Consider the following 23,970-nt stretch of genomic DNA (forward strand, 5'->3'; position numbering starts at 1 on the left):
TTAAGGCAGTACAGTGTTAAGTGCTCTGTCCTGTGGGGACTGTAAATCAGGGGTGGAGAGGGAGCCGATGTCTCCCCAGGGGCAGAGCACACGCTCCCTGGCCTGCAGTCTCCAGTGTAGGCTGATCTAATCCAGCTCATCTTCCTGGAGGTTTAATTACAACGCCTGGTCAATTAGAGGGAGGATAGCTCCAATACAAAGGGGAGAGAGGTTGGGAGAGGAAGGGATGGCCCAAAACAAGAGAGGGGGAGAGGTATAGAAGGGACAGCCCCACTATGTAGCCTAGTGGTTAGAGCATTGGGTCAGTAACCGGAAGGTTGCAGGATCGAATCCCCGAGCAGACAAGGTAAAAAACATCTGTCGTTCTGCCCGAGCAAGGCAGTTAACCCACTGTTCCCCGGGCGCAGAAGACGTGGAAGTCGATTATGGCAGCCCCCTGCACCTCCCTCATTCAGAGGGGTTGGGTTAAATGCAGAAGATGCATTCAGTTGTACAACTGACTAGGTATCCCCCCCTTTCTCAACTAGATCATGTTGCAAATAGGATCAAAACCTGACTGCTGTTGGGTTGCAATCAGATATAATGGCTGTGGATAGAGCCTCCTCTAGTGGCGTCTCACGGTCACAGCTATGCAATATCGTTGTCCAGATATGATTTGGAGTCCATTTCAGATGAACCAGTATGGCAAGATGGGTGAAACTACAATTCTCTAAATCATTTGAGAAAGCATTGACAGCACCAAAAGAGAAACACGTTTATTAAAGCTTGAGGCCCTAGTTTTTCCATTCACTACAATGTTACCGAGTCAACTTTATTTTATCACAACTTTACTAGGATTGTGATAATGACAAAGTTATTTTACTTTAAAAAAACTAATTTTATTTTTAAACCATTTGTACTAAAAACATTTATACAATATCCCTTCATTTTGACAATCACAGATGCATGCAAAACTACTAGTAATAAAAAAGTTAATTATGACTGCTACAGTAGACAGGCACTAGTGGCAGTTCTGCCTCTACTCCTAATTTTAAAATATATATTAACTTAAATTCAGCAGTAGAAAACTAACTGGCTTTAGTCTTTGTAAAGGGCCACCAACTCCTTTGACACGACTTACAATCTGACTGTGATGCGATAGTAACTACTTGTCCTCTATAGAAAAGATTCTCGGTCTAAACAGATAACTGTTGTATCTCCTATATTTTGGGCTTCCTCAATCCAGTGTTTACAGATATAGAATGTCAATGATAGCTTGGTCCCAGATCTGTTTGTGCTGTATTGCCAACTCCTATGGTCATTGGTATGGCAATGACCACAGGAGTTGGCAAGCCAGTACAAACTGATGTGGGACCAGGCTACCATAATGGAACCGGAGATGCTCCAATAAAAATGTGAGAGAAAAATAAAAACCCAGTGGAACTTCTGTTACCATGGATGTCCACTGAGAAATATACTGAATTCTAAACCGACCCCTAGCACCTACTGTTTAGCCATTCCTGTAGGTCTGAGAGGATTAGACTAGATGGTATTACCATAATACCATATTAGAATTTCTCTCAGATCTACAGGAGTGCCTAGGTTGTAGGGGTCGATTTGGATTTCAGAAATGGTAATCTTCACTTTAGATGCTAGAGGTGAATAAAGTGAGCTCAAATTATTGGGAGTGACATTTGTTGTTTTCACATCTTTACTCCAGCACATTGGATTTGAAATTATACAATGACTATAAGGTTAAAGTGCAGACTAGGCTATCAGCTTTATTTGAGGGGTTTTTCATCAATATCAGGTGAACCATTTTGAAATTACAAACACTTTTTGTAAATAGTCTCCCCATTTTAGGGGGCCAAAAGTATTGGGACAAATAGTAAAAAGTTTAGTGTTTGCTCCCATATTCCTAGCACGCAATGACTACGTTAAACTTGTCACTCTACAAACTTGTGTTTCAGATTATTTTGTGCACAATAGAAATGAATGGTAAATAATGTAGTGTCATTTTAGATTGTGCCTCTAACTTTCTCACTCATCATTATTCACGATTCATTCAGGATTATCCGCAATCCTGGTAGCATCCACATCAATGTAGGTGTAGGTGACACAATGCGTTATTTACCATTGATTTCGATTACAAAATAATCTGAAACAATCAAAACCAACAGCAAATGCATCCAAGAAATGTGTAGAGTCACAAGCTTGATACCATTACATGCTATGAATATTGGACCAAATACTTAACTTTTGATAACTGTAATACACATACTGTATAAGTGAATTTGACCAGAAAATGCTGTAATTATTCAACGGCTCACCCGATTTGGATGAAACTAAAGCTGACAGTCTGCACTTTAACCTCGTATCATTCCAATCCAACGTGCTGGAGTACAGAGCGAAAACAACAACAACTGTCACAACACTGAGCTCACTGTAGAAACATCAACATGGTATGATATTATAGAGGAAGCATTTGTTCACAAACTGGGTCAGAGCAGGTCAACTGTCCTGCTTCATGAGATTACCTCTTCTTTAAAATAACACCAGAAATATAACAAGATGGATCGACATACTCAGGACATTTGATAACAATGAAAGACAAAAAAACTACCTATTGATACTCTTCATAGAGTCTGAATGAATATAGAATAGACTTACATGCACAGACGTCCTTTGAGATAAGACACCTGATTATTCACAACAAAGAAACACGAGATCACTTAGAATACTAGAATGGACATGAGTAATTTCATTTCCATGGTCACTATCCCCAAAACGGTAGCTATGTGAGGTTCTAGAGTTAAACATCTGACCAGTGTAGCAAATTAGAAAGTTAGATATCTTTAGACAGAATTGAGTCAAACATAACAAGAACTGGATGTATGTAAATGACACTAACAATGGAGAACAAGAAATGTGTCAACTACCCAATGATCTCAATATCAAGGTAGGGTCAGCTAGTTACACAGGTCTATTAGGCTACGGCCATTCACTAACAAGTCAAACCAGGAACTGTTAAGCTAGTAGTAGTAACAGAACCAACTTGAATGAATCTGAGTGGTTCAAGGCCACAAGGATTTGTGTGTTCAACATTTTCCTTCAAATACTTAATAATGTCCATAGTATGATGTGCTTGGCCACTGAGGCTGCTAGTGGATCAGGAAGAGTGTCCTAGGTTACTGATCCGTATTGTCCAATGGTAAGCGTACACATACAATCAAATGGTTAAAAAAAAAAGAAGAAGAAGCAAAGCCAGTTGTTCATATTGGTATGACCAGACCAACCTCACAATAAAGGGCTTTCCAGGCAGGAAGTAGCGGTGGAGTTTCCCATTCAATGGAGCTAGGGGGTGGGGGTGGGGGATTCTATCCAGGCGGAGCGGTCAGCAGTGCACGTGAAAGCTGCCTTACGGAGATAATAGGAATCTGCTCGATTTCGCCGAACTCCACTCTGAATTTTCTCTTACTGTCTGGAAAGAGCTTAAGTCTCCAGTCAAAAAAAAAAAAACACTTGTCCAATTGAGGCTAAAACATGTCAGTTAATGAATTCATTATTGCCGTAGTAATATGACAGCTTGCCCAAACTCCTCCCACCCCACCCGAGGTCTCGTCTTCCCCTTCTGTTAAGTACCATGTACGTAACAATACAACATTTATTTAAAAAGTTATTACAAAAGTAGAAAATAATCCACTATCCCATCAACAGGATATGAGCTAGTTGGTGAGAACAACTTAAGGTTTGGTGTCTGTCTTAGCCAGGTTTATCTGGGCTGAGGGAAGATGCAGCACTGCTGTCTGTGAGAGGGTCAGCGTTTAAAGATCAGACAGCCAGACGGCTGCTCTGCTGCTGTAGGGGGCTCCAGGCAGCCGTGTGCCCAGGTGCATCCTGGGAGTAGGCTCCTCCTCTGCCCTCGCAGGAGAATGACTGGTTCTCCTCCTTGGGAATGCTCCTTCCCGCCCCACACAGACGGCGATGACGTAGCAGACGGTCCGTCCGCGAGAAACTCTGGAACCGGGGCAGAGGGAAAGCATACAAGTAACCACAAATGATGGGAGTCAGTGTAATGTACGTATTGACCCCAAACCCTGAACCATGTTCAGTAGGCAAATGTTGCAGATAGAAATGTCATGAATAGAGCCGACATGATTCCATATTCTACAGAACATATTTCTATCTGAACGTTCCACAAAGTTGTGCCTTGCTGAGAGTGCCCCAGGTGTGTGTATGTATACTGAACAGAAATATAAACGCAACAGGTTGTGTTTGTCCGTTGTTTCATGGGCTGAAATTAAAGTTCCCATAAGATTTGTTCGATACGAACAACATTTTTATTTCTCTCAAATGACGTGTACAAATTTGATTATATCCCTGTTAGTGAGCATTTCTCCGTTGCCAAGATAAACCATTCACCTGACAAGGTGGCATATCAAGAAGCTGATGAAACAGCATGATCATTACACAGGTGCACTTTGTGCTGGGAACAAAAGGTCACTAAAATGTACACAACATAATGCCACAGATGTCTCAAGTTGAGGGAGCATGCAATTGGCATGATGGCTGCAGGAATGTCCACCAGAGCTGTTGAAAGTTAATTTCTCTACCATAAGCTGCCTCCAATGTCATTTTAGAGAATTTGGCAGTATGTCCAAACGGCCTCACAACGCAGACCTGACTCAATGGCCACCTGCACGTTGGAGAAGTGTGCTCTTCACGGATTAGTCCCAGTTTCAACTGTACCGGGCAGATGGCAGACAACGTGTATGGCTTCTTGTGGGCGAGTGGTTTGCTGATAATTTTTATAATTTCAAATTTGATGTCAACGTTGTGAACAGAGTACCCCACGGTGGCGATGGGGTTATGGTATGGGCAGGCATAAGCTACAGACAACGAACACAATTGCATTATATCGATGGCAATTTGAATGCACTGAGATACCTTGACGAGATCCTGAGGCCCATAGTCCTGCCATTCATCCACCTGATCAACTCTATGCGAAGGAGATGTGTCGTGCTGCATGAGGCAAATGGTGGTCACACCAGATACGGACTGGTTCTGGTCCACAGCCCTACCTTTTTTTTTAAGGCATCTGTGACCAACCAATACATCTCTGTATTCCCAGTCATGTGAAATCAATAGATTATGGCCTAATTAAATTATTTAAAATTGACTGATGTTCTTATATGAACTGTAAATCAGTCAAATCTTTGAAATGGTTGCATTTTGCATTTATATTTTTGTTCAGTGTAGATCTCACTTACCTGATTGCAGCGATCACACTGGTAGGGCTTCTCTCCACTGTGAACTCTCTTGTGTCTGTCCAGGTGGTATCGCTGAATAAACCGCATGTCACACACGTCACACGCAAACGGCTTCTCCCCTAAACAACACAAAAACACTGTTCAAAACTTAATGCTATAGATTGCATTTGATGGATTTGTACCTTTTGGGGTTGGGGGGGGGAGCCTGTAAGATGTAAGCATGGGGTCAGCAACGGCTAAATCAAAAAATACCACCAACCTGTGGAATCACCTTAAGAACACCCATCCAAAAGCCCATATGTATTATATTAAGTTAAAATAAAAGTGTTCATTGTTCATTCAGTATTGTTGCAATTGTCATTATTACAAAAATGTGTATAAATGTGTAAAATATGTGTGTGTATATATATATATATATATATATATACACACACATATTTTACACATTTATACACATTTTTGTAATAATGACAATATATAATATATATATACACATTTTAAAAATCGGCCGATTAATCGGTATCGGCGTTAAAAAAATCTATTGTTTGACCTCTAGTGTCTACAGTACAGGCTGGTGGTGTAATTGTGTGGGGAATGTTTTCCTGGCACACGTTCGGTCCCAATTAAGCAAAGTTTCCATGCCCCGAAGAATTCAGGCTTTCCTGGAGGCAAAGGGTGGTCCGACCCGGTACTAGATGGGTGTACCTAATAAACTGGTCACTGAGTGTATATCGTTTTTTCAGTCATAACTATTACAGATCGTGGGCTTTTAAAAAACACCCCTTAGCGGTTCTCAGCCCACCCATCTCCCTAAAGCACCCTCTTGTGATTTCCATGTGCCATATATTTGTTTCAACTGCGCTGTGATGATTCACATAAGTTCTGAACCTTTCTAATCACATAGTATCCACAGATTGCAAAATTAAAGAGAAATCATTTTACTGTTTCCACTAGCACTTAAAATTACGGCCAAATTCGAGCAGGCTCAAATGTTATTCTCAAATTCAGAGCTGGGTCGAGGGAAACCCGGGCCAGAGCAGCTCAGTTTCACGACTGGTCGGGCCGGTGACACCGTTACTATGCAACCACCAAGCGGATCACTGCTGGATGCTGACAACGTTTAGCTAGCTCGTCTGGGCTTGTTGCTGTTAGCTAGTACATGAACAAGCAGTACTGTAGTAGTCAGACATGACAGGAATTACCACCATAGCTGGATCCTTCAAGGAAAAATAAAACATCTGCTTTTATTTGTGAGTCGTGCATGTTTCTCTACTTTTCTATGACTAGTGTTATAATTTAACACATTTTATGAGTATTCCTGAGCAAGGAAGGGGAAACGTAATGCAATACAAACCTGTATGAGTGAGAATGTGCCGCTTCAGGTGGTAGCTACTTCGGAATGCTCCATAGCAGTGCTCACAGATAAAGTTCTTCTGTACTTGTGAATTGTGATCATCACCATTAATATCCATCTCCACCTGCTGAGAAACACAATGAGTTTTCAAAATATTACAACTTGTCATATTATACACACACACAATTAGTGTAACGATACAGCACACGCACACACTTCTGTCCTGCGTTGTAAATTCCATTTCCTCCACTCTCACATAAACACAACTTACCTCCACTTTCTCTCTCAGCTTGTTGGGTGTGGCTGATTTTCTGTGCTTCTTTTTTGTCGGTTGTGTATTCTGGCTGGCCTGCATATCTTTCTCATCCAGCAGCCTGGGTGCGTGACACGAGTGTCCATCCTTTCTAATAAACTATCGAGAGGAGAGACGGTTGATAATTCATATGTTTCTAACGTACCAGCCAAAATAGAGCTACTGCTTAGACGTGTATTCTTTTTTTGTTGTTGATAGATTTACTATAATTACACACTACCCACAAGACGGTTATCATAAGCATTGCTAACTGGCTATACAAAGTGATAGGCAAACGCACGCATACACAGACAGGCAACGTTGCTGGAAATTAATCGCCAGATATTGTTATAGATATGTTATATTTGGATTTTTAAGCCAATTGTGGCTAACCAAGGGTGGGATAATGAAAATGTGGCTGTGATTGGATAGTATCTGGGAGCTTGCAGTGTCTGATACAGTATTTGTGAGATTTGTTTATGACAGTTTGCGGTTGAACACATGAAAAAATGTACTTTCAGCATTGTTCGGCGAGCTGCTCATAGTCGGGCTGCATGTGTCTATTTCTCACCAGGGGTGGGCAGCTGACTCCCAAGGGCAGAACCATGTGGCTGTGGTGGGACTGGTGATTGTTGTGGTGTGATTGGTGAGACTGCTGCTGGTGGCTCTCAGGGTTGTTGATGTCCCTCTGGCCCTGGTCGTGCTGTGACATCTTCTTTTGTCCCCCAGACATGTTGTTGGCCTGCATCAGGGCCATGCTGGACAGCACCGCCTCACAGCCCAGCAACCCGGCCTGGAGGAACAACACAAACAGCAGTTCAGTTTGAGAGTAGTATGGTGGCCTAGGATTGTCATCAACTCAGACTGCAGGAACTACACAGGACAAGCAGCAGCTCAGAGTCAGCATCAGGGTCAATGTCAGGGCCACAGTCTCACGCATAAAGGCTGACACGCAGGGATTGCAGATGGTCATCCACTGACTGTTTTCAGACTATTTTGGCCTGGTCTGTCAGGCCTCTAATGGAAAGACTCAGAGAAAAAGTGAGGATGAGAGAAAGGCTTCAAGCCATGAATGTAATGGAATTGTGGCACAAAGACGAAAAACAAGAGACAAAATAAATAAAAGCAAAAATGGAAAGAAGAAAGGAGAATTCAACTGACCCATTTCATGTGGTCTCGAACTGAGTTGTTGGGATGGTGTGTCATCGCCGGTGCGTGGATTGAATGCGTGTGTGTTTGGGTGTACAGGGGCGCATCAAGGGGGTTCACTCAGGATGAGGGGTGTGAGAAGACTACACCCACCCAAATCATCAGGTGGCAAAGCCTGGAAATAGAGGGTTATTGTGAGGCCAAATTATTTGACCATGACTACTGGTATTCAAATTCAGGCCTAATATACCTAATAGAGTGTCATTTGTTTAATTATTAGGGGTGCTCGGTCATTTCTCATCCATATATTTATATGTACATATTCTTATTCCATCCCTTTACTTAGATTTGTGTGTATTAGGTAGTTGTGGAATTGTTAGGTTAGATATTGCTGCAGTCAGAACTAGAAGCACATGCATTTAGCTACACTCGCATTAACATATGCTAACCATGTGTGTGACCAATAAAATGTGATTTTATACATTTGGCATGGTCAACAAAGAAAGTCGATATCAGGCTTGGAGACAGCAGCCCCAATGGTTTAGTGTATGCCTCCTCTTCCCATGGAAAACAAAAGATTATTGTCAAATATTGTTGCAATGATGGCAGAAATAAAGCTGGAGGAGGACGATAAAACACATTCTGTTCATGAATATGATCTGGAAAAGGGGTTATGATTCATGCATGTGCAAGTTACTCAAGATGCCGTTCAATATTGACCCAAGTATAGGCTAATGAAATGCAATCACATGTTAAGAGTCAAGTACAAAAACAAACAGGAAAGCATAGTTTACCCTATACACACAGTTGATCGATCATCGTGTGTTCCCTCTACTCTACAAACATGTACTCTAGTCTCCATGCAAAGTGCCCGCTAAAGTTGCCTAGAAGTGAGGGGCTAAAGCTGCCTGGAAGTTGAAGGGCTATCTACCTAGCTTGTTAGAGCTCACGTCAAATGCATTATTATTCAGTGCCCTTAGACTGCACTGCTCTAGTTAACTACAATACTGTCTGAATACTGAGCGAGCTCAACGTTACAGAAGGAGCTAGCTACCTAATTAGCAAGCTAAGTTAGCTGGCTAACGTTAGCTATTTAACCGTAGCTAGACATCTTCACTGAGTGTTCGAGGCCAAACACCAACACATAGCTACGGGGTAACGTTAGCTAAGACCATGAGTGAAAATATTGTTTGGTTAAATATTTTAAGAATTAGCGATCAATGCGGTAACTTATGGGGTAAAGCAAGGGTCTGCTTAGGTGAAGCTAGCGCAAGATGACTCACTGGTTGGGTACCCCCCTCAGACAACACAACAACAGCCATGCAGGGCGTGCGGGTTGAGCGCCGACTACAAACTGTCATAACTCTCATTGCCTTACAATTCTGGGAAATAACTTATGCATTGCAACTCTATAGTGGCTTTGTTGGGAACTACATTTTATAATGGGTTTACCTTAGGTTTGTTTGAGTTTTGCAGATTAATATTTCTTGTCGGAGTTCCAATTTTCTCAGTTTACAAACACAGGAAACTACACCGGAAGTGTTCCCCGGGGAGACCGTCCACATTATGAGTTTAATGACGCATGATATCGGCCATGTTGGTAAGGGAAATATAGGGGGCTTGCTATTGCGGCGGATTGTTGGAAGACCATAGTCAGTCTGGTGGAAGTCCTCTAATCACCTACATGGCTGGCTGCGTTTAGCTACCAGCGGACACTTCATAGGGATTACCTATGAGCTATCTAGCTAGTTACAGAAACTTAATGTTCATATCATAACATATGTTATGAATGTAGAGACAAATTAAAAGTTATCTTCACTGTCCAACTAAATACGTATTTAGTGAAGCGAAAACGTTTAATTTGTCTCTAAACTCCAGCATTTTGGATTTGAGATCAAATGTTTTACAGAACGTCACCTTTTATTTGAGGGTATTTTCTTACGTATCTGTTTACCATTTAGAAATTAAAGCACTTTATGTATCTGTCCAAATACTTATGACATCTTCAAATGGGGGGACCAAATGTAAAAAGTGCTTTCCTTTCTAAACGGTAAAACAGACATGAATGAAAATGCCCTCAAATCTAAAATGCTGCAGTATAGTTTTAGCTTCACTGTCCAAATAAATACATAGGGAAGTGTACATGGTATGCATGGTACATATGCATATATTGCTCTCTCCTACTGGCTAGTGTAGAGAGCCTCCGTAAGGAATCGTCCTGTTAAGGCATGGTAATCCACCCCTGCAAAGAGCTGATTGAAGAAATGCGGATGATCTGGAGAGTGATATGCTCTTTACTTTATTTAGTGTGTGCATTCAGGACAGTTCTAAGTGATTGCCTACCAAAAATCAACTGTAACCAGAATCACATTCATCTCCCTCTGTCTATGTTTCCCTGTGGGGTTAGGGTAGCTCTGGTCTAGGGCGTTAGTGCGGCTTGCTTATTAGTGAAGGAAAGCTCAGCGATAGCAAACTGCCCTAACACCCTGGACCAGAGCTTGGGCTGGGGGAGGGGGGGGACTTACTGGTCTTGACGCTGTACTTGGCTACGTCCCGTACTCTCTGCAGCAGCTGGTGCTGGGACTTCCCTGTTCTCTCTCAGAGCTCCAGATCCAGCAGAGCAGCCAACTCCTCCGGCTCCCGCCACTAACACACCTGTAGCCCGGGTATAACAAGCACAAGAAACCCCTGAAAATACAGCACTGGGTAGTGTGTACCTCCCGAGGTTTGATTGTAATGCAAACAATCAGGTGGGAAGATATCAATTAACTTACCGGTACTAGCCCAATGGCCAGTGGTTCCTAATTGTTTTTGCTAAACTATTTTATAATTTCTGGGAAAAAAAGTTTTTTAATAGAAACTTTAACCTTTAATGTCAATTATCTAAAAACTTGTAAACTCAAGACCCTATTTGACATAATCTAAGGTTTTTGTGTTGTGTCCCGCCAGCGGTTGAGACACAACATGCTCTTGAATACAAGGTGGGTGTAATTGAAATAATATAAATATAGTTCATAGAATGGACCTGTAATTCAGACTACTGTAATTTAGCTGGTACACCATTGAAATGAAATAATTTTTTATTTAGAAACAAAACATTTGAAGAAATAATACAATTGTTTGACAACACTGTAAGCTTTTAAATGATCTCAAACTCAACCATTTCTCTTTTCCAGTGATGAAGACATGGATGTCTCATGGTATGGTGGGGTATGCAAATTCGGTCAACTTATGTTTTGGCATTCAGGTCCAAAAAGTCACTTTCTGACCACTACATCCATGGGCAAACATGTATGGAAAGTTATTTTTAAATCAGAAGGCATGCTGTCAAAAAGGGATTGATTTCAAATGGACACAATGCAGGGAGGTTACAGTTTAGACAGATGGAGTCATTCTAAAGTGACTGCGTTGCCATGAACTATCAGTGCCTGATGGTCGTTGTTAGACAGACAACTATATAAGGTGAAGATAGGATGTGAGACCTTCTCATTGATGTCTGTGCCCTTACACAGCACCTCCTCCATGAGGGCTTTAAAAGCCCGGCTTAGGAAGTGCTGGCCCTCTCTGTGGTCCAGAAGTGGTTCATTCAGGCACAGCAGATCATTGGGGGAAGGTTATGTAGTTATCCCATAGTCTAATGAAGGAAGATGATGAGAGTTGAATAGTGACGTGGCGATCAGATGACAGTATGACGCTAAAATACACACACAAATTGAAACCAAACACTCAATAATTGAAATCAAAAAGGTTTTTGCACTACTGGTCAATGTTTTTATTTTACATCAAAATGTTCAGAAGGAAACATCAATGTATCGTAGATATTGAGTCACAGGTTGAAAACCCTGCACAATACGGATGTACACCCTCGCCCCCATCAAACACAAACATTCCATATCACCTCGCTCCGAAACAACACTCAGATTCCTCCAGCTATTGCGAGAGGAACGCCATACTAGGTTCCAGAATCTCACTAGTTGACGCATGGCTTAAAAAGCCTCAGTCTGTAAATGTGATGTGCATACCATAAAATATTGGTAAACAATTGAGCAAATGCATCCCATGACAATTTAATATGCAAATAGCACTTGATTTATATCTCTGTACTCTGTAGTAACGTACTCAAAGAAAACGATTTCCAGAGAGCAACAGGATTCATCTGAATAAATCTCCTATGGCAATAAACATCTTAGACTGTGGCTGTTAAAATGGTTACAGAACAAACCATAAGATTAAGTTGTACAAAACATTTCAAACATACCTTGGAACTGGATATACAACACAGTAGGTCTATGTCATAAATGGTCATCCGTGCAAATCTCAGAAACTGAAATCTTGTTCACAATGAACACCACATAGATAGCACCAGACCCTTAAGAATGAAGTCTACAGTACAAAGTCCATATTCTTACCATGCATGAAAATGCAGTGTTGAGCTTGACCATGTCATTACTAGGTTTATGGTTCAAGGGTGAGTAAAATTACCTGACCAGAGTGAAACAATAACTACATGAAATCACAAAGGTCATCAGTACACATAGTGGAATATATCATGTAATCTATTTTGAACATGGACCCCCCCCCCCCATAAAATGAAAATTAGATTAAAATCCACATTAAAGAGTCAGGAAAGAGTGAGACAGGCAAGTAGAGTGAATGGTACCAGCACGGGGGGGGGGGCGACCTCATCCATGGAAACACAAAGGTCTCAGGCCTTAGACCATTAGCATTGGATATGACTCATTAGCTAATGTACCGGTAACAGAGTAGCCCTGCCTGAGACAACTATAAAAATGTTTATATATTTATATATATATATATACACACACACACTGAACCAGTCAAAAGTTTGGCCACACCTACTCATTCAAGGTTTTTTCTTTATTTTAACATTGTAGAGTAATAGTGAAGACACCAAAACTATGAAATAACACATGGAATCAGCAAAAAAGTATTAAACTGATGCTCCAGATACTCAACTAGTATAAAAGACAGTTTTATTGCTTCTTTAATCAGAACAACAGTTTACAGCAGTGCTAACATAATTGCAAAAGGGTTTTCTAATGATCAATTAGCCTTTTAAAATTATAAACTTGGATTAGCTAACACAACGTGCCATTGGACCACAGGAGTGATGGTTGCTGATAATGGGCGTCTGTACGCCCATGTAGATACTCCATAAAGAAATCGGCCGTTTCCAGCTACAATAGTAATTTACAACCTTAACAATGTCTACACTGTATTTCTGGACAAATGAAAGAAAAAAAATGCTTTTCTTTCAAAAACAAGGACATTTCTGAGTAACCACAAACTTTTGAACGGTAGTGTATATATATTTTTTACAAAGAAATAAGCAACAAAACAAAAGATGATGGAAAACAAATGTATAAAATATCTATATTTTTAAAGCTGATCTGGTAAAAAAATATAAAAAAATAAAAGTAAGACAAATTGTCACCCAGTCTGACCATGAGGATTTCCTCCTGGCATAATGGTAAAGACGTTGAGTTACCATGCAGAAGACCTGGGTTTTACATCCCACCGGTTACAACCTCTTCCCACTAAACCTCAACCATGGAAACACTAAAGTCTGAGGCCAAGCACTGTGGTAAATCCCTGCAGTGGAAATTATGCAATAGTAGCTAAGGGTTAGTAGTAAGGTCAGACTGCTACGGGTCTAAGATGGGGCCCAGGAGAAAGTCTATGCTGTCTGGCGGCAGGGCCCAGTCGCCCTGGCTGAGTAGGGAGTGGAGATTGGCCGCCGTGGCCTCCTGCCGTTTCAGTGTGCTCCAGTAGCGCAGCATGGCGAACACACGGTCCACATGGCTGTGTGGATAGTCCTCCTGGATCTGATCCAGCTTGACAGAGGGGATGTCTAGGGCCCCTGTACCAATTGCCCTCCAGGAGCGACCGATATTTCGAGCCACATGCATCAGATCCTTCTCCACCACCATCTTAGAGCCTGCTCAGCAACAGAAGGGTCCAAAACGAAACACCAAACAGACTGTCACTAGACAGTCAACATTATAATGTTCAATTATACCCTATATTCCCTTGTTTCAAGAGGGTCAACTCACCATCCTTGCAGGTCTGTTTAGCAGGAAGGTTCTCTTCGGACTCAAATGTTTGTCCTCTCTTTCTGGTAACTTCATTTCCCCCTAAAAAAATATATATAAAAAAAATACATTATTTAAAAACGGCATCATTTTTCAGTACAGTAAATATGGTAATATAGAGGGGCGACACCACCCCCCGGGTGAGTCTAAAGAGATGTGTACAGTACCTGTACCTTTTTCACCTGCAGCTTTTTGATCATTCACTGGCAGTTCCTTGAGGAACAGAAGGTTGGGAAACGTATCCTGCATTTCTTTGCCCGTCAGGAGCTGCAGAAGCTGCTCTGCAGCAGTGGGTCCTTTGTTGATCACATGGTCCAGAAGGTCCTGGGCCTGTTTTGATGGGTCAGTGAGGGCTTTGACCTGCTTGTACTCATGCCGGGCCAGTAGGCTGAGGGAGTCTGCATGCTGCAGCACAAAGGCAGGGTCTGCACTTAGAGTATCGATCAACTTGGGCTTCAGACGACGCAGTACCTGCTGGGCGCCACCTAGGGGTTCTTCTTCAGCCATGATCAGCTAGCTATCCCCTTCTATCGCTGGACCTGAGAAAATGATGCATTACAGTAGCTATCATTAAATCTGCAAATGAAAGCTGTTATGCAAACTGGCATTCATTCCCATCGAATGTAGGCCTATAGTTTGATTTAATTAAATTGGAAACTTATCGTCAAAGTTAAATACTTAGAGATTGTGTCTTCATTACTTGTGTTATTATACTGAACAAAAATATAAACGCAACATGTTTCATGAATTGAAATAAAAGCGGACAGAAATGACACGTGTTTACATCCCTGTGAGGGAGCATTTCTCCATTACCAAAATAATTCATCCACATAACAGGTGTGGCATATCAAGAAGCTGATTAAACAGCATGATCATTACACAAGTGCTGGGGACAATAAAAGGCCACTAAAATGTGCAGTTGTGTCACAACACAATGTCTGAAGTTGAGGTCGCGTGCAATTGGCATACTGACTACAGGAATGTCCACCAGAACTGCTGAATTGAATGTTCAATTCTCTACCATAAACCGCCTGTGTTGTTTTAGAGAATTAGGCAGTACGTCCAACCGGCCTCGCAACCGCAGACCACATGTAATCACGCCAGCCCAGGACCTCCACATCCAGCTTCTTGACCTGCGGGATCGTCTTAGACCAGCCACACGGACAGCTGACAAAACTGAGGAGTATTTCTGTCTGTAATAAAAACCTTGTGTTGTGAAAAACACATTCTAATTGGCTGGGCCTGGTTCCCCACTGGGAGGCCCTGGCTCCCAAGTGGGTGGGCCTATGCCCTCCCAGGCCCACATCCATGCCCAGTCATGTGAAATCCATAGATTAGGGTCGAACATATTTATTTCAATTGACTGATTTCTTTATATGAACTCAGTAAAATCGTTTTAATTGTTGCGTTTATATTTCTGTTCAGTATATTTATTCCTGGGTTTTATCATTTTTCTACTTTCACTTTTTCCTCTGCATTGTTGGGAAGGTAAGTAAGCGTTTCACTGTTTGTCTACACCTGTTGTTTACGAAGCATGTGACAATTACAATGTTATTTGAAGTTGTCAACTGTGCCCTCCCTTGAAGCGATTGGCTGCCTGATTTGCATACTGCTAATTTGGCCAGGTAAACGTTTGAACGTGACGATCTGATAATGGTAGGCTACTTTTTTGGCTTTAAATTGAGATTACATTTTTTCATGGATCGAGGTAGATTTTCAAGCATTTACTGATTTCAGCTCCCAAATTACTTCGGCGCCAAACTGCAATTACACACATTGTCTGTGTAATTGTGGGCTATTATTTGGGTGCAGGTGCTAGTCAGAACTAGGAAACTCGGAAATATCCAACTTGCTAACTGCTTGAACAGGGCACTTGTATAACTACAACCAGCTGGCAAGTCTGAAATGTCCATGTTCTGAGTAACATTTGAATGCGCCTAGTCGGCTAACGTTACTCATCGAAAAGACTCGAAATACCCATAACTAAATAATGCAGAGTTTTGTTGATGTCTGTAAGCAGGAAGTCGCCCCACTATCTTTAACTCGAGCTAAATGCATTTTTAACGCACAGAACCAAAACATAATTAGCTGAATGTTTTATTTTATCATGATAAAATCGTATGTAACTTCTTACCAGAAACGTTTGAACACACCAGAAGCCTCTTCTTCTGTGGGTTTGATGGCGGGCTACAACCCAAAAGGGTCTATTGTCGCCACCAACTGGACGGGTTGAAACCAAAACAAGGTAAAAGGAAAACCCATACGTGATAGGGAAACTAACTTAATCCACCCAAATAAAAAATAGTACATTAGCAAAACAAAACTCCTACTTCTTCCTTCAATTCTCCATATCTCCCTTCTCAGGCTCTAGGGCCTTGTGACAATATTCCATGTAACTCCCTTGCAGAGAAATCTTTCCGCCCCAGCAACCGCTCCACTGCTTCCACAATGATTTCTATCTTCCTGGTCCTTCTCGCCACCTTTGCAGTACCATTTATCACCATAGCTATAAAGGCCACAAAATCCACCTTAACTTTTAAAATGTCAGGATCCTGCTGATGAAAGGCAACCCCTGCAGCCTGCAGTGAATGCCTATCTACCACCATGGACTCTTCAAGTGCCCCATTCAACCCTTTTAACAGCAGCTGCATACGATATGCCCTGACTTTGGCCACCTCATTCTCTTTCATCCTTGAGGGCATTTGAAAGATGTGGCTTCATGGTTCCCACCACAATTGCAACATGTTACATTTTAATCATTTTAATAACACATGATATTTTCCACAACTTGGATATCTCGGCTTCTCCCTTTGCAAACACTTGACACGTGACCAAAAGCTTTACAATGATCACACTGCATTGGTCTTGGGATAAATGCTCTGACACTGTAGTCAATATACCCTAACTGCACTTGATTAGGGAGAGACTACATATCAAAAAACAAAAGAACAGATAGACATCACTTTTTCTTCATTCACCACACAATTAATCCGACGTGAATCAATCACTCCAATAATATTTTTAATCCCCTCAACATCTACTTCCCACGAGACTCCAGATATAACCTCCTTGAGGGGTGCTCTGTTGTTCCTAAGAGATACACGCAACACTTCAAACTTATCAAATCAGGTGAGAACCAACACACATTTCTTTTGATCCTCAGGAGCACAAAAAAATCTAAGCCAGCCCGCCTCTCGTGATCCTAACAGACTTCACTCTACCCAGCCGACTAAAAACGAGGGCTGAGGGGCTTACGTTGCAAACTTCCCTTGCTTGGCTAATCATTTGGACCACCCTCCAAGATGGCGACAGGGATTCACCCAAGGGCATAAGACGAGGGTGTGTCTTTTAAGTGTTTGGACCACCAGAAGACCCCTGTAGTGACTACTATTATCTTCTTATTCTATGATATAATGGCGGTCTGCAAACAAATGTTAAAGAAGCATGCCGCCACCTACTGTGCTGGAGTGCGTGGTCAAATCACAGTTTATAACATTTCTAAATCCTCCTACCTAACTCAGTACTTCTGAAAAAGTAAAAAAAAAGAGCCCTACTAACCTCTAATTGACCCTCCCCCATCCCTTAAATCCCTTCCACCCCCCCGTCCACCCCGTCCAACCTCAATGACCATAAACTTCAATCTTTCCCTCTCTTCAACATACTTACAACAATATAGCGACACATTCTCCACCGTTTCATCGAGCGTACACTCCAGACACAAACCATTCACATGCTGCCAACCAGATGTAATGACGAGTTCAATGTACAATATCCTAAGCACAATCGAGCAAACACCACCTCTTTCTTCCTAATCTTACCTTTGAATCTTGGTCCACCAACCTTTCTTTGGAGGGCATATAAATGCTGGCCCTTGGACTCAGAGTCCCATCTCTTCTGACACACATCTATCAAAATGTCTCTGATCTTACATTTGGCCTCACCTCAACCCAGTGGAACATTAATATCAATTATATCTTGTTTCAAAGCTCTTTTGGCTAACTGGTCTACAATTTCATTCCCTCCCACACCCAAATGTGCTGGGACTCAAAAAATTCTCACTACTACACCCAGTCTATCAATTTTCCATAACATTCATACCTCCAATAGTAGGTCACTCCGATTAGATTTACAAGATGATAAACAACTCAATACAGACAGAGAATCTGAGCATATTATAATTCTAACAGGTTGTACCCACTGGAGGGAAACTAGTGTCGCGAAACACTTCAACTGAGTATACGGACAGTCCATCTGTTAGTCTTCTACATATCTGCACATCAAATTCAGGAATGTAAACGCCTGCTCCTGTGTGTCCACTATCTGGGTTATTGGATCCATCTGTGAAAAGTGGGGAAAAAAGCATAAAACTTCAACCAGTTTCCCTACATCACTAACGTCTGACCAATCTTTCCTTATATCTGCCAAGGTTAGATTAACAACAGGATCTGGGAGTAACCATGGAGGAACATCCCCTATCAACACAGAAGGGACAATCTCCAACTCCCTCAAACCCCTCTCATCAACAAGCTTCCAACTGTCCAACCAAAACCACGGCCTTGCCTACTAGTATATTCCCAACAGTCGTCTAGAGCAGTAGCAGTGGGATTCTCAACCTCACAGCCTTTCAACCTAACCCAATAAGCAAATGACAATTTGTTACGCCGTATATCCAAAAGCATCTCACCTGCCTTCACTAGTAAGGCATATACAGATGTTAATTTAAATGCACCAATACACATCCTTAAAGCTGTATACTGGATTCTGTCCAGCCTCTGAAGCCAAGTTTTCACCGCTGTTCCATAAACCATACACCCGTAATCAATTGTCGTCCTGATCAGAGCTCTATAAATATCCATCAACGATTGTCTGTCAGCACCGCCTTCATAACCAGAGACCGAGCGCATAAGATTCACCACCTTCTTACACTTGGTTTCAACATTTATAACATGATCTTTCCATGTATATCTCTCATTGAATAATAGACCCAAACATTTATACTTAGAAACCCTCCTCATAGGCTGTCCATACAGAAACGACTGTATATTATCACAATCAGCAACTTTCTTCTTCGAGAAGAACATACAACAAGACTTCACCACCGACAATTTAAAACCCCCAGTCAATCGACCATCTTTCAGCATCCATTATAGCTTGTTGAATAGATTTGATCACACGAGAGACATTCCTTCCCCTCTTCCAAATGTACTATGTTCGTCTTCTTTGAGTTTTTATTGGCGGATCACAACCAACTGACAGGTGCATACACCGCCGCCTACTGTACTGGAGTGTGAGGCCGGTCACCAACTGTCTATACCACAATATTATCTTAATTAACCCTCAATTTCGAACACAGGAGGTTGATGACAAATACATCAATTTGATGCCATTCCATTCCCTCTATTCCAGCTATTATTATGAGCCGTCCTCCCCTCAGTAGCTTCCTGTGATTTCGAACAAAATGCAAAAATTCCCTACAAACCTCACTATTCCCAAAATACCACCCTATCCCCATTCCCCTCTGACCTCTCTGACCCTGTCAAACAGCCTCTCCATTTCTGCATCATACATTTCACAAAATAATAATACATGTTCAACCGTTTCCTCTACCATACAGCCATTACACATTCCAGTACCATGGTACCCTATCAATTTCAAAGAGGAATTCAATCCCATTCCCGTATGCCCTAATCCCATCCTACACAACATAACTTCCTCCCTTCTGTTTCCATTTCATGACTCTATCCGATTCAGATTTCCTTGTACCATCAAAATGTCTGCCCTTACTACCTTTATCCCATTGTCTCTGCCAACAATCTAACCCATTTTTCAGAATCTGTTTTCATTTCCCCTCTACCCAACTGCACCTGTATAGAGTGCCACAGTGTGAGTCATAATACCCATAAAACTTAGCTGTCAAAAAAATTCCAATCGTTTTTCTACAATACATTTTTTCCAATGGGGGATTTTTAGAAACACTTCAAATAAGGGCTGTGTTTCATGTAGGCTTACCCTGGCTTGACGTTTTGATTACCACGTAAATCTCTCTAAGACAAGATGACTTATCAATATATTCAGGCTCTATATCCACAATATTATTTTCCACTGCTTTTTGTTGTTGTTGCTATTATAACTACCATATTATTTCCAGTAACTCCAGTATGAACCGGAATCCAATAGAACTGAATTTCAATACCATTTCTTTGTAAACCGAACAACAGCATCCTCATTTCTAAACATAAATTCACACGTTCTGTCTTTCCAGATCTTATACTACACAGCCTAGTATCTTCTTGATAAAATAATGTATATGCTGAAAGATAATGATACAATTATTCCACTCTGAAACCTTATAACTGTATGAAATTGATTAGAATCATAAAATTATAATCTGATGACGTGTGTCGTTTTAGTCGGAATTAGGTTTAAACAAGGTATCTGTATAGTGGAAAAACACAGACTGTCTGAGCAAGGCGTAGCTTAGGATTTGAACTTGTGTGTGCCTCGTAAAATACTGAAGAACAATTAAAACTGTGTTGGATCCAACCTGGCTAGGCCTCTGAGAGACTTGGGAGAGGACAGGGAGTACTTCTCAAGGTTTCCCTAATCTCGGGGGAATGGAACTGTCGTCTGGGTAGTGATACACAGTGGTGAGAACTATGGAGAAGGATCAATCTCACCTACTGTTTGTGTGTATGTATGTGCATATGTGCGCAGCTATAAAATGGATGTTTTTGTATTCTTGACTTTAGAACCTTCTCTGAATAAACTGTGCTATAATTTTGCATAAGCTGAGTCTTTGACTAATTATTATTAAACCCATGGTCTTACAAACCTCGGGGATTGGTCAAAGCTTGATTGATTGATAGTTATTATCATTGGGATTGAAAATTCTCATGACACTTCTTCGCCGGTGCTGACATGCATGGCTAGATACGTAGCGCTGCCTGCAGGGTGGTGGGTGGTTGCTGCACACACTGGACTGTTGAGAGCCAGCACGTGTCAAGTGAGTGCTGCTTGGTTGACATTCATGAAGCCAGCTAGCTAACTCGTAAATTATTAGGTTACTCCTGTATACTTTTTGTAAGTTAACAAAATTGCATCCAATTGCAAAAGAGTAGAAGATAAGTCATATTTTGAAGAGCAACTTGAACATGTATTTGAGCAAATTCAGTGATGAGTTCTATTACTGTTGTTATTTACTGTTTGGCTATGGAGGATGATGATCGTTCATGACCTAGGCTGTCACCCAGTTGGTCACCAGTCTGAGTTGTTGTTGATGAGAATTGACTGGCAGTTCCAGTAGAGAATACCCTACATGAACAAAAGTATGCGGACACATGCTCATCGAACATTTCATCCCAAAATCATGGGCATTAATATAGAGCTGGTCCCTCCTTTGCTGCTATAACACCCTCCTCTCTTCTGGGAAGGCTTCCCGCTAGATGTTGGAACATTGCTGGGGGGACTTGCTTCCATTAAGCCACAGGAGCATTAGTGAGGTCGGGCACTGATGTTTGGCGATTAGGCCTGGCTCGCAGTTGGCGTTCCGATTCATCCCAAAGGTGTTCGATGGGGTTGAGGTCAAATCAAATTTGTATTGGTCACATACACATGGTTAGCAGATGCTAATGTGAGTGTAGCAAAATGCTTGTAATAGGCTGGGAGCAACAAAATGAAGTCCTGGTCAGATTTGCCGAAGGGAGGGTAGGGGAGGACTTTGTATGTATCGAGGGAGTTAGAGTAGCAATGGTTGAGAATGCTACCAGCCCGTGTCGCGCATTCGATATGCTGATAGAATTTAGGAAGCCTTGTTCTCAGATTAGCTTGTTAAAATCCCCAGCTACAATAAATGCAGCCTCAGGATGTATGGTTTCCAGTTTACATAGAGTCCAGTGAAGTTCTTTCAGGGCCATCAAGGTATCTGCTTGGGGGGAGTATACACGACTGTGACTATAATCGAAGAGAATTATCTTGGTAGATAATATGGTCGGCATTTGATTGTAAGGAATTCTAGGTCAGGTGAACAGAAGGACTTCTTCCTGTATGTTGTTATGATCACAACATGAGTCGTTAATCATAAGGCATACACCCCCGCCCTTCCATGTCCAGGGTAAAGGTCCGAACAAAGAATCCACTTCGGTAAAGTCGTATTCCTGGTCGTAATGTTGGTAAGTTGACATTGCTTTTAAAACCAATAGTTCTTCCCAGCTGTATGTAATAACACTTGAGATTTTCAGTCAAGTTCTTCAACACTGATTTCGACAAACCACTTCTGTATGGACTTCGCTTTGTGCACAGGTGCATTGTCATGCTGAAACAGGAATGGGCCTTCCCCAAACTGTTGCCAAAAATGGCCTAGAATGTAATTGTATGCTGTAGCATTAAGATTTCCCTTCACTGGAACGAAGGGGCCTAGCCCGAACCATGAAAAACAGCCCCAGACCATTATTCCTCCCCCACCAAACTTTACAGTTGGCACTATGCATTCAGGAAATCCATACTTTTGGCCATATAGTGTAAGTATGCACACCCCAATGCTATGACACTCCAAACTGAGCTAAGGTGCATCCAATTTCCTTTGATCATCCTTGAGATGTCGCTACAACTTGATTAGTGTTCTCCTTTGGCCAATTACATAGTTTGGACATAATTTAGAAAGAAACACACATGAAAGTTTCCAAGAGTACAATGGTCTCCATCATTGGGAAATTGAAAAAATATGGAACAACCCAGACTCTGCCTAGAACTGGTCGTCCGACCAAACTGAGCAATTGGGCAAGAAATACCTTGGTTAGGGAGGTGATCAAGAACCCACTGATCACTCTGACAGAACTACAGAGTTCCTTGGCTGAGATAGGAGAACCTGCCAGAAGGACAATAGTCTCTACAGCACTTCATTAATCTGGGATTTATGGGAGAGTGGCCAGATGAAAGCCACTCCTGAGAAAAAGGCACATGACAGCACGCCTGGAGTTTAAAAAAAGGGGATGTAGAAGACAAAGGCAAAATATTCTGTGGTCTGATGAAACAAAAAATGTACTATTTGGCCTGAATGCAAAGTGCTATGTCTGGAGGCCAGGCACAGCTCATCACCCATCTAACATCATCCCTACCGTGAAGCATGGTGGTGGCAGCAGGTTTTCAGCAGCACGGTCTGGGAAAATCTTTATTTAACTAGGCAAGTCAGTTAAGAACAAATTCTTATTTTTCAATGACGGTCTACCAAAAGGCCTCCTGCGGGGACGGGGGCTGGGATTTTAAAACATTTAAAAAATAGGACAAAACACACATCACGACAAGAGAGACACCACAACACTACATCAAGAGAGACCTAAGACAGCAACATAGCATGGCAGCAACATATGACAGCACAGCATGGTAGCAACACAACATGACAGCACCACAACATGGTAGCAGCACAAAACATGCTACAAACATTATTGGGCACAAACATTATTGGGCACAGACAACAGCACAAAAGCAAGAAGGTAGAGACAACAATACATCAGGCTTCAGATTGAGTCTTTGAATGAAGAGATGGAGATAAAACTGTCCAGAGGAGCGACCCAGGGATATGTGTGTTTTGGGGACATTTAGCAGAATGTGACTGGCAGAATGGATAGAGGGAGAAATGAATGGTGCCAAATACAGGCAGATCCTTGATGAGAACCTGCTTCAGAGTGCGAACGACCTTAGACTGGGTGGAGATTTATGTTCCAACAGGACAATGACCTCAAGCATGCAGCCAAAGCAACGCTGGAGTGACTTCAGAACAAGAATGTCAAAGTCCTTGAGTGGTCCAGACTTAAATCT

At 41.8% G+C, this 23,970-nt stretch overlaps 2 protein-coding genes across 6 annotated transcripts; both read right to left on the reverse strand.

The window, feature by feature from the left end:
• Positions 1-740: 740 nt before the first annotated feature.
• znf740b (zinc finger protein 740b) lies at positions 741-9,650 on the reverse strand. 4 transcript variants are annotated; one of them, XM_021565947.2, is made up of 7 exons: positions 9,497-9,645; positions 8,057-8,219; positions 7,467-7,688; positions 6,875-7,015; positions 6,604-6,727; positions 5,250-5,368; positions 741-3,996 (listed from the first exon to the last, which is right to left on the reverse strand). In XM_021565947.2, the coding sequence occupies exons 2-7, from the start codon at positions 8,099-8,101 to the stop codon at positions 3,811-3,813; spliced, it is 837 nt and encodes a 278-aa protein (XP_021421622.1). In that variant the 5' UTR covers positions 8,102-8,219; positions 9,497-9,645; the 3' UTR covers positions 741-3,810. The 4 variants fall into 4 exon arrangements, with proteins under 4 accessions (XP_021421622.1, XP_021421620.1, XP_021421621.1 ...); XM_021565945.2 differs by having other exon boundaries at positions 6,604-6,730; positions 9,497-9,644; XM_021565946.2 differs by lacking the exon at positions 9,497-9,645 and adding an exon at positions 8,839-9,443 and having other exon boundaries at positions 6,604-6,730.
• A 3,239-nt stretch (positions 9,651-12,889) lies between these two features.
• zgc:174906 (CARD and Death domain-containing protein) lies at positions 12,890-16,771 on the reverse strand. 2 transcript variants are annotated; one of them, XM_036946917.1, is made up of 4 exons: positions 16,292-16,771; positions 14,331-14,696; positions 14,119-14,199; positions 12,890-14,003 (listed from the first exon to the last, which is right to left on the reverse strand). In XM_036946917.1, the coding sequence occupies exons 2-4, from the start codon at positions 14,662-14,664 to the stop codon at positions 13,711-13,713; spliced, it is 708 nt and encodes a 235-aa protein (XP_036802812.1). In that variant the 5' UTR covers positions 14,665-14,696; positions 16,292-16,771; the 3' UTR covers positions 12,890-13,710. The 2 variants fall into 2 exon arrangements, with proteins under 2 accessions (XP_036802812.1, XP_021421624.2); XM_021565949.2 differs by having other exon boundaries at positions 14,325-14,696; positions 16,292-16,747.
• Between the last annotated feature and the right edge of the window lie 7,199 nt (positions 16,772-23,970).

The sequence above is a fragment of the Oncorhynchus mykiss genome, chromosome 16 (assembly GCF_013265735.2).
Source record: "Oncorhynchus mykiss isolate Arlee chromosome 16, USDA_OmykA_1.1, whole genome shotgun sequence".
Lineage (NCBI taxonomy): Eukaryota > Metazoa > Chordata > Actinopteri > Salmoniformes > Salmonidae > Oncorhynchus > Oncorhynchus mykiss.

Excerpts from the sequence above, each read along its gene's own strand:
- zgc:174906 (XM_021565949.2), bottom strand. The coding sequence starts at position 14,664 with ATGGCTGAAGAAGAACCCCTAGGTGGCGCCCAGCAGGTACTGCGTCGT. Across the intron at positions 14,200-14,324 it reads TGCAGGTGAAAAAGGTACAG|GGGGAAATGAAGTTACCAGA; the intron begins GTACTGTACACA and ends ATATTTTTTTAG. Across the intron at positions 14,004-14,118 it reads TAAACAGACCTGCAAGGATG|GCTCTAAGATGGTGGTGGAG; the intron begins GTGAGTTGACCC and ends GTTGCTGAGCAG.
- znf740b (XM_021565945.2), bottom strand. The coding sequence starts at position 8,101 with ATGACACACCATCCCAACAACTCAGTTCGAGACCACATGAAATGG. Across the intron at positions 7,016-7,466 it reads GAGTCAGCTGCCCACCCCTG|TTTATTAGAAAGGATGGACA; the intron begins GTGAGAAATAGA and ends TCCTCTCGATAG. Across the intron at positions 5,369-6,603 it reads GCACATTCTCACTCATACAG|GGGAGAAGCCGTTTGCGTGT; the intron begins GTTTGTATTGCA and ends TGTGTTGTTTAG.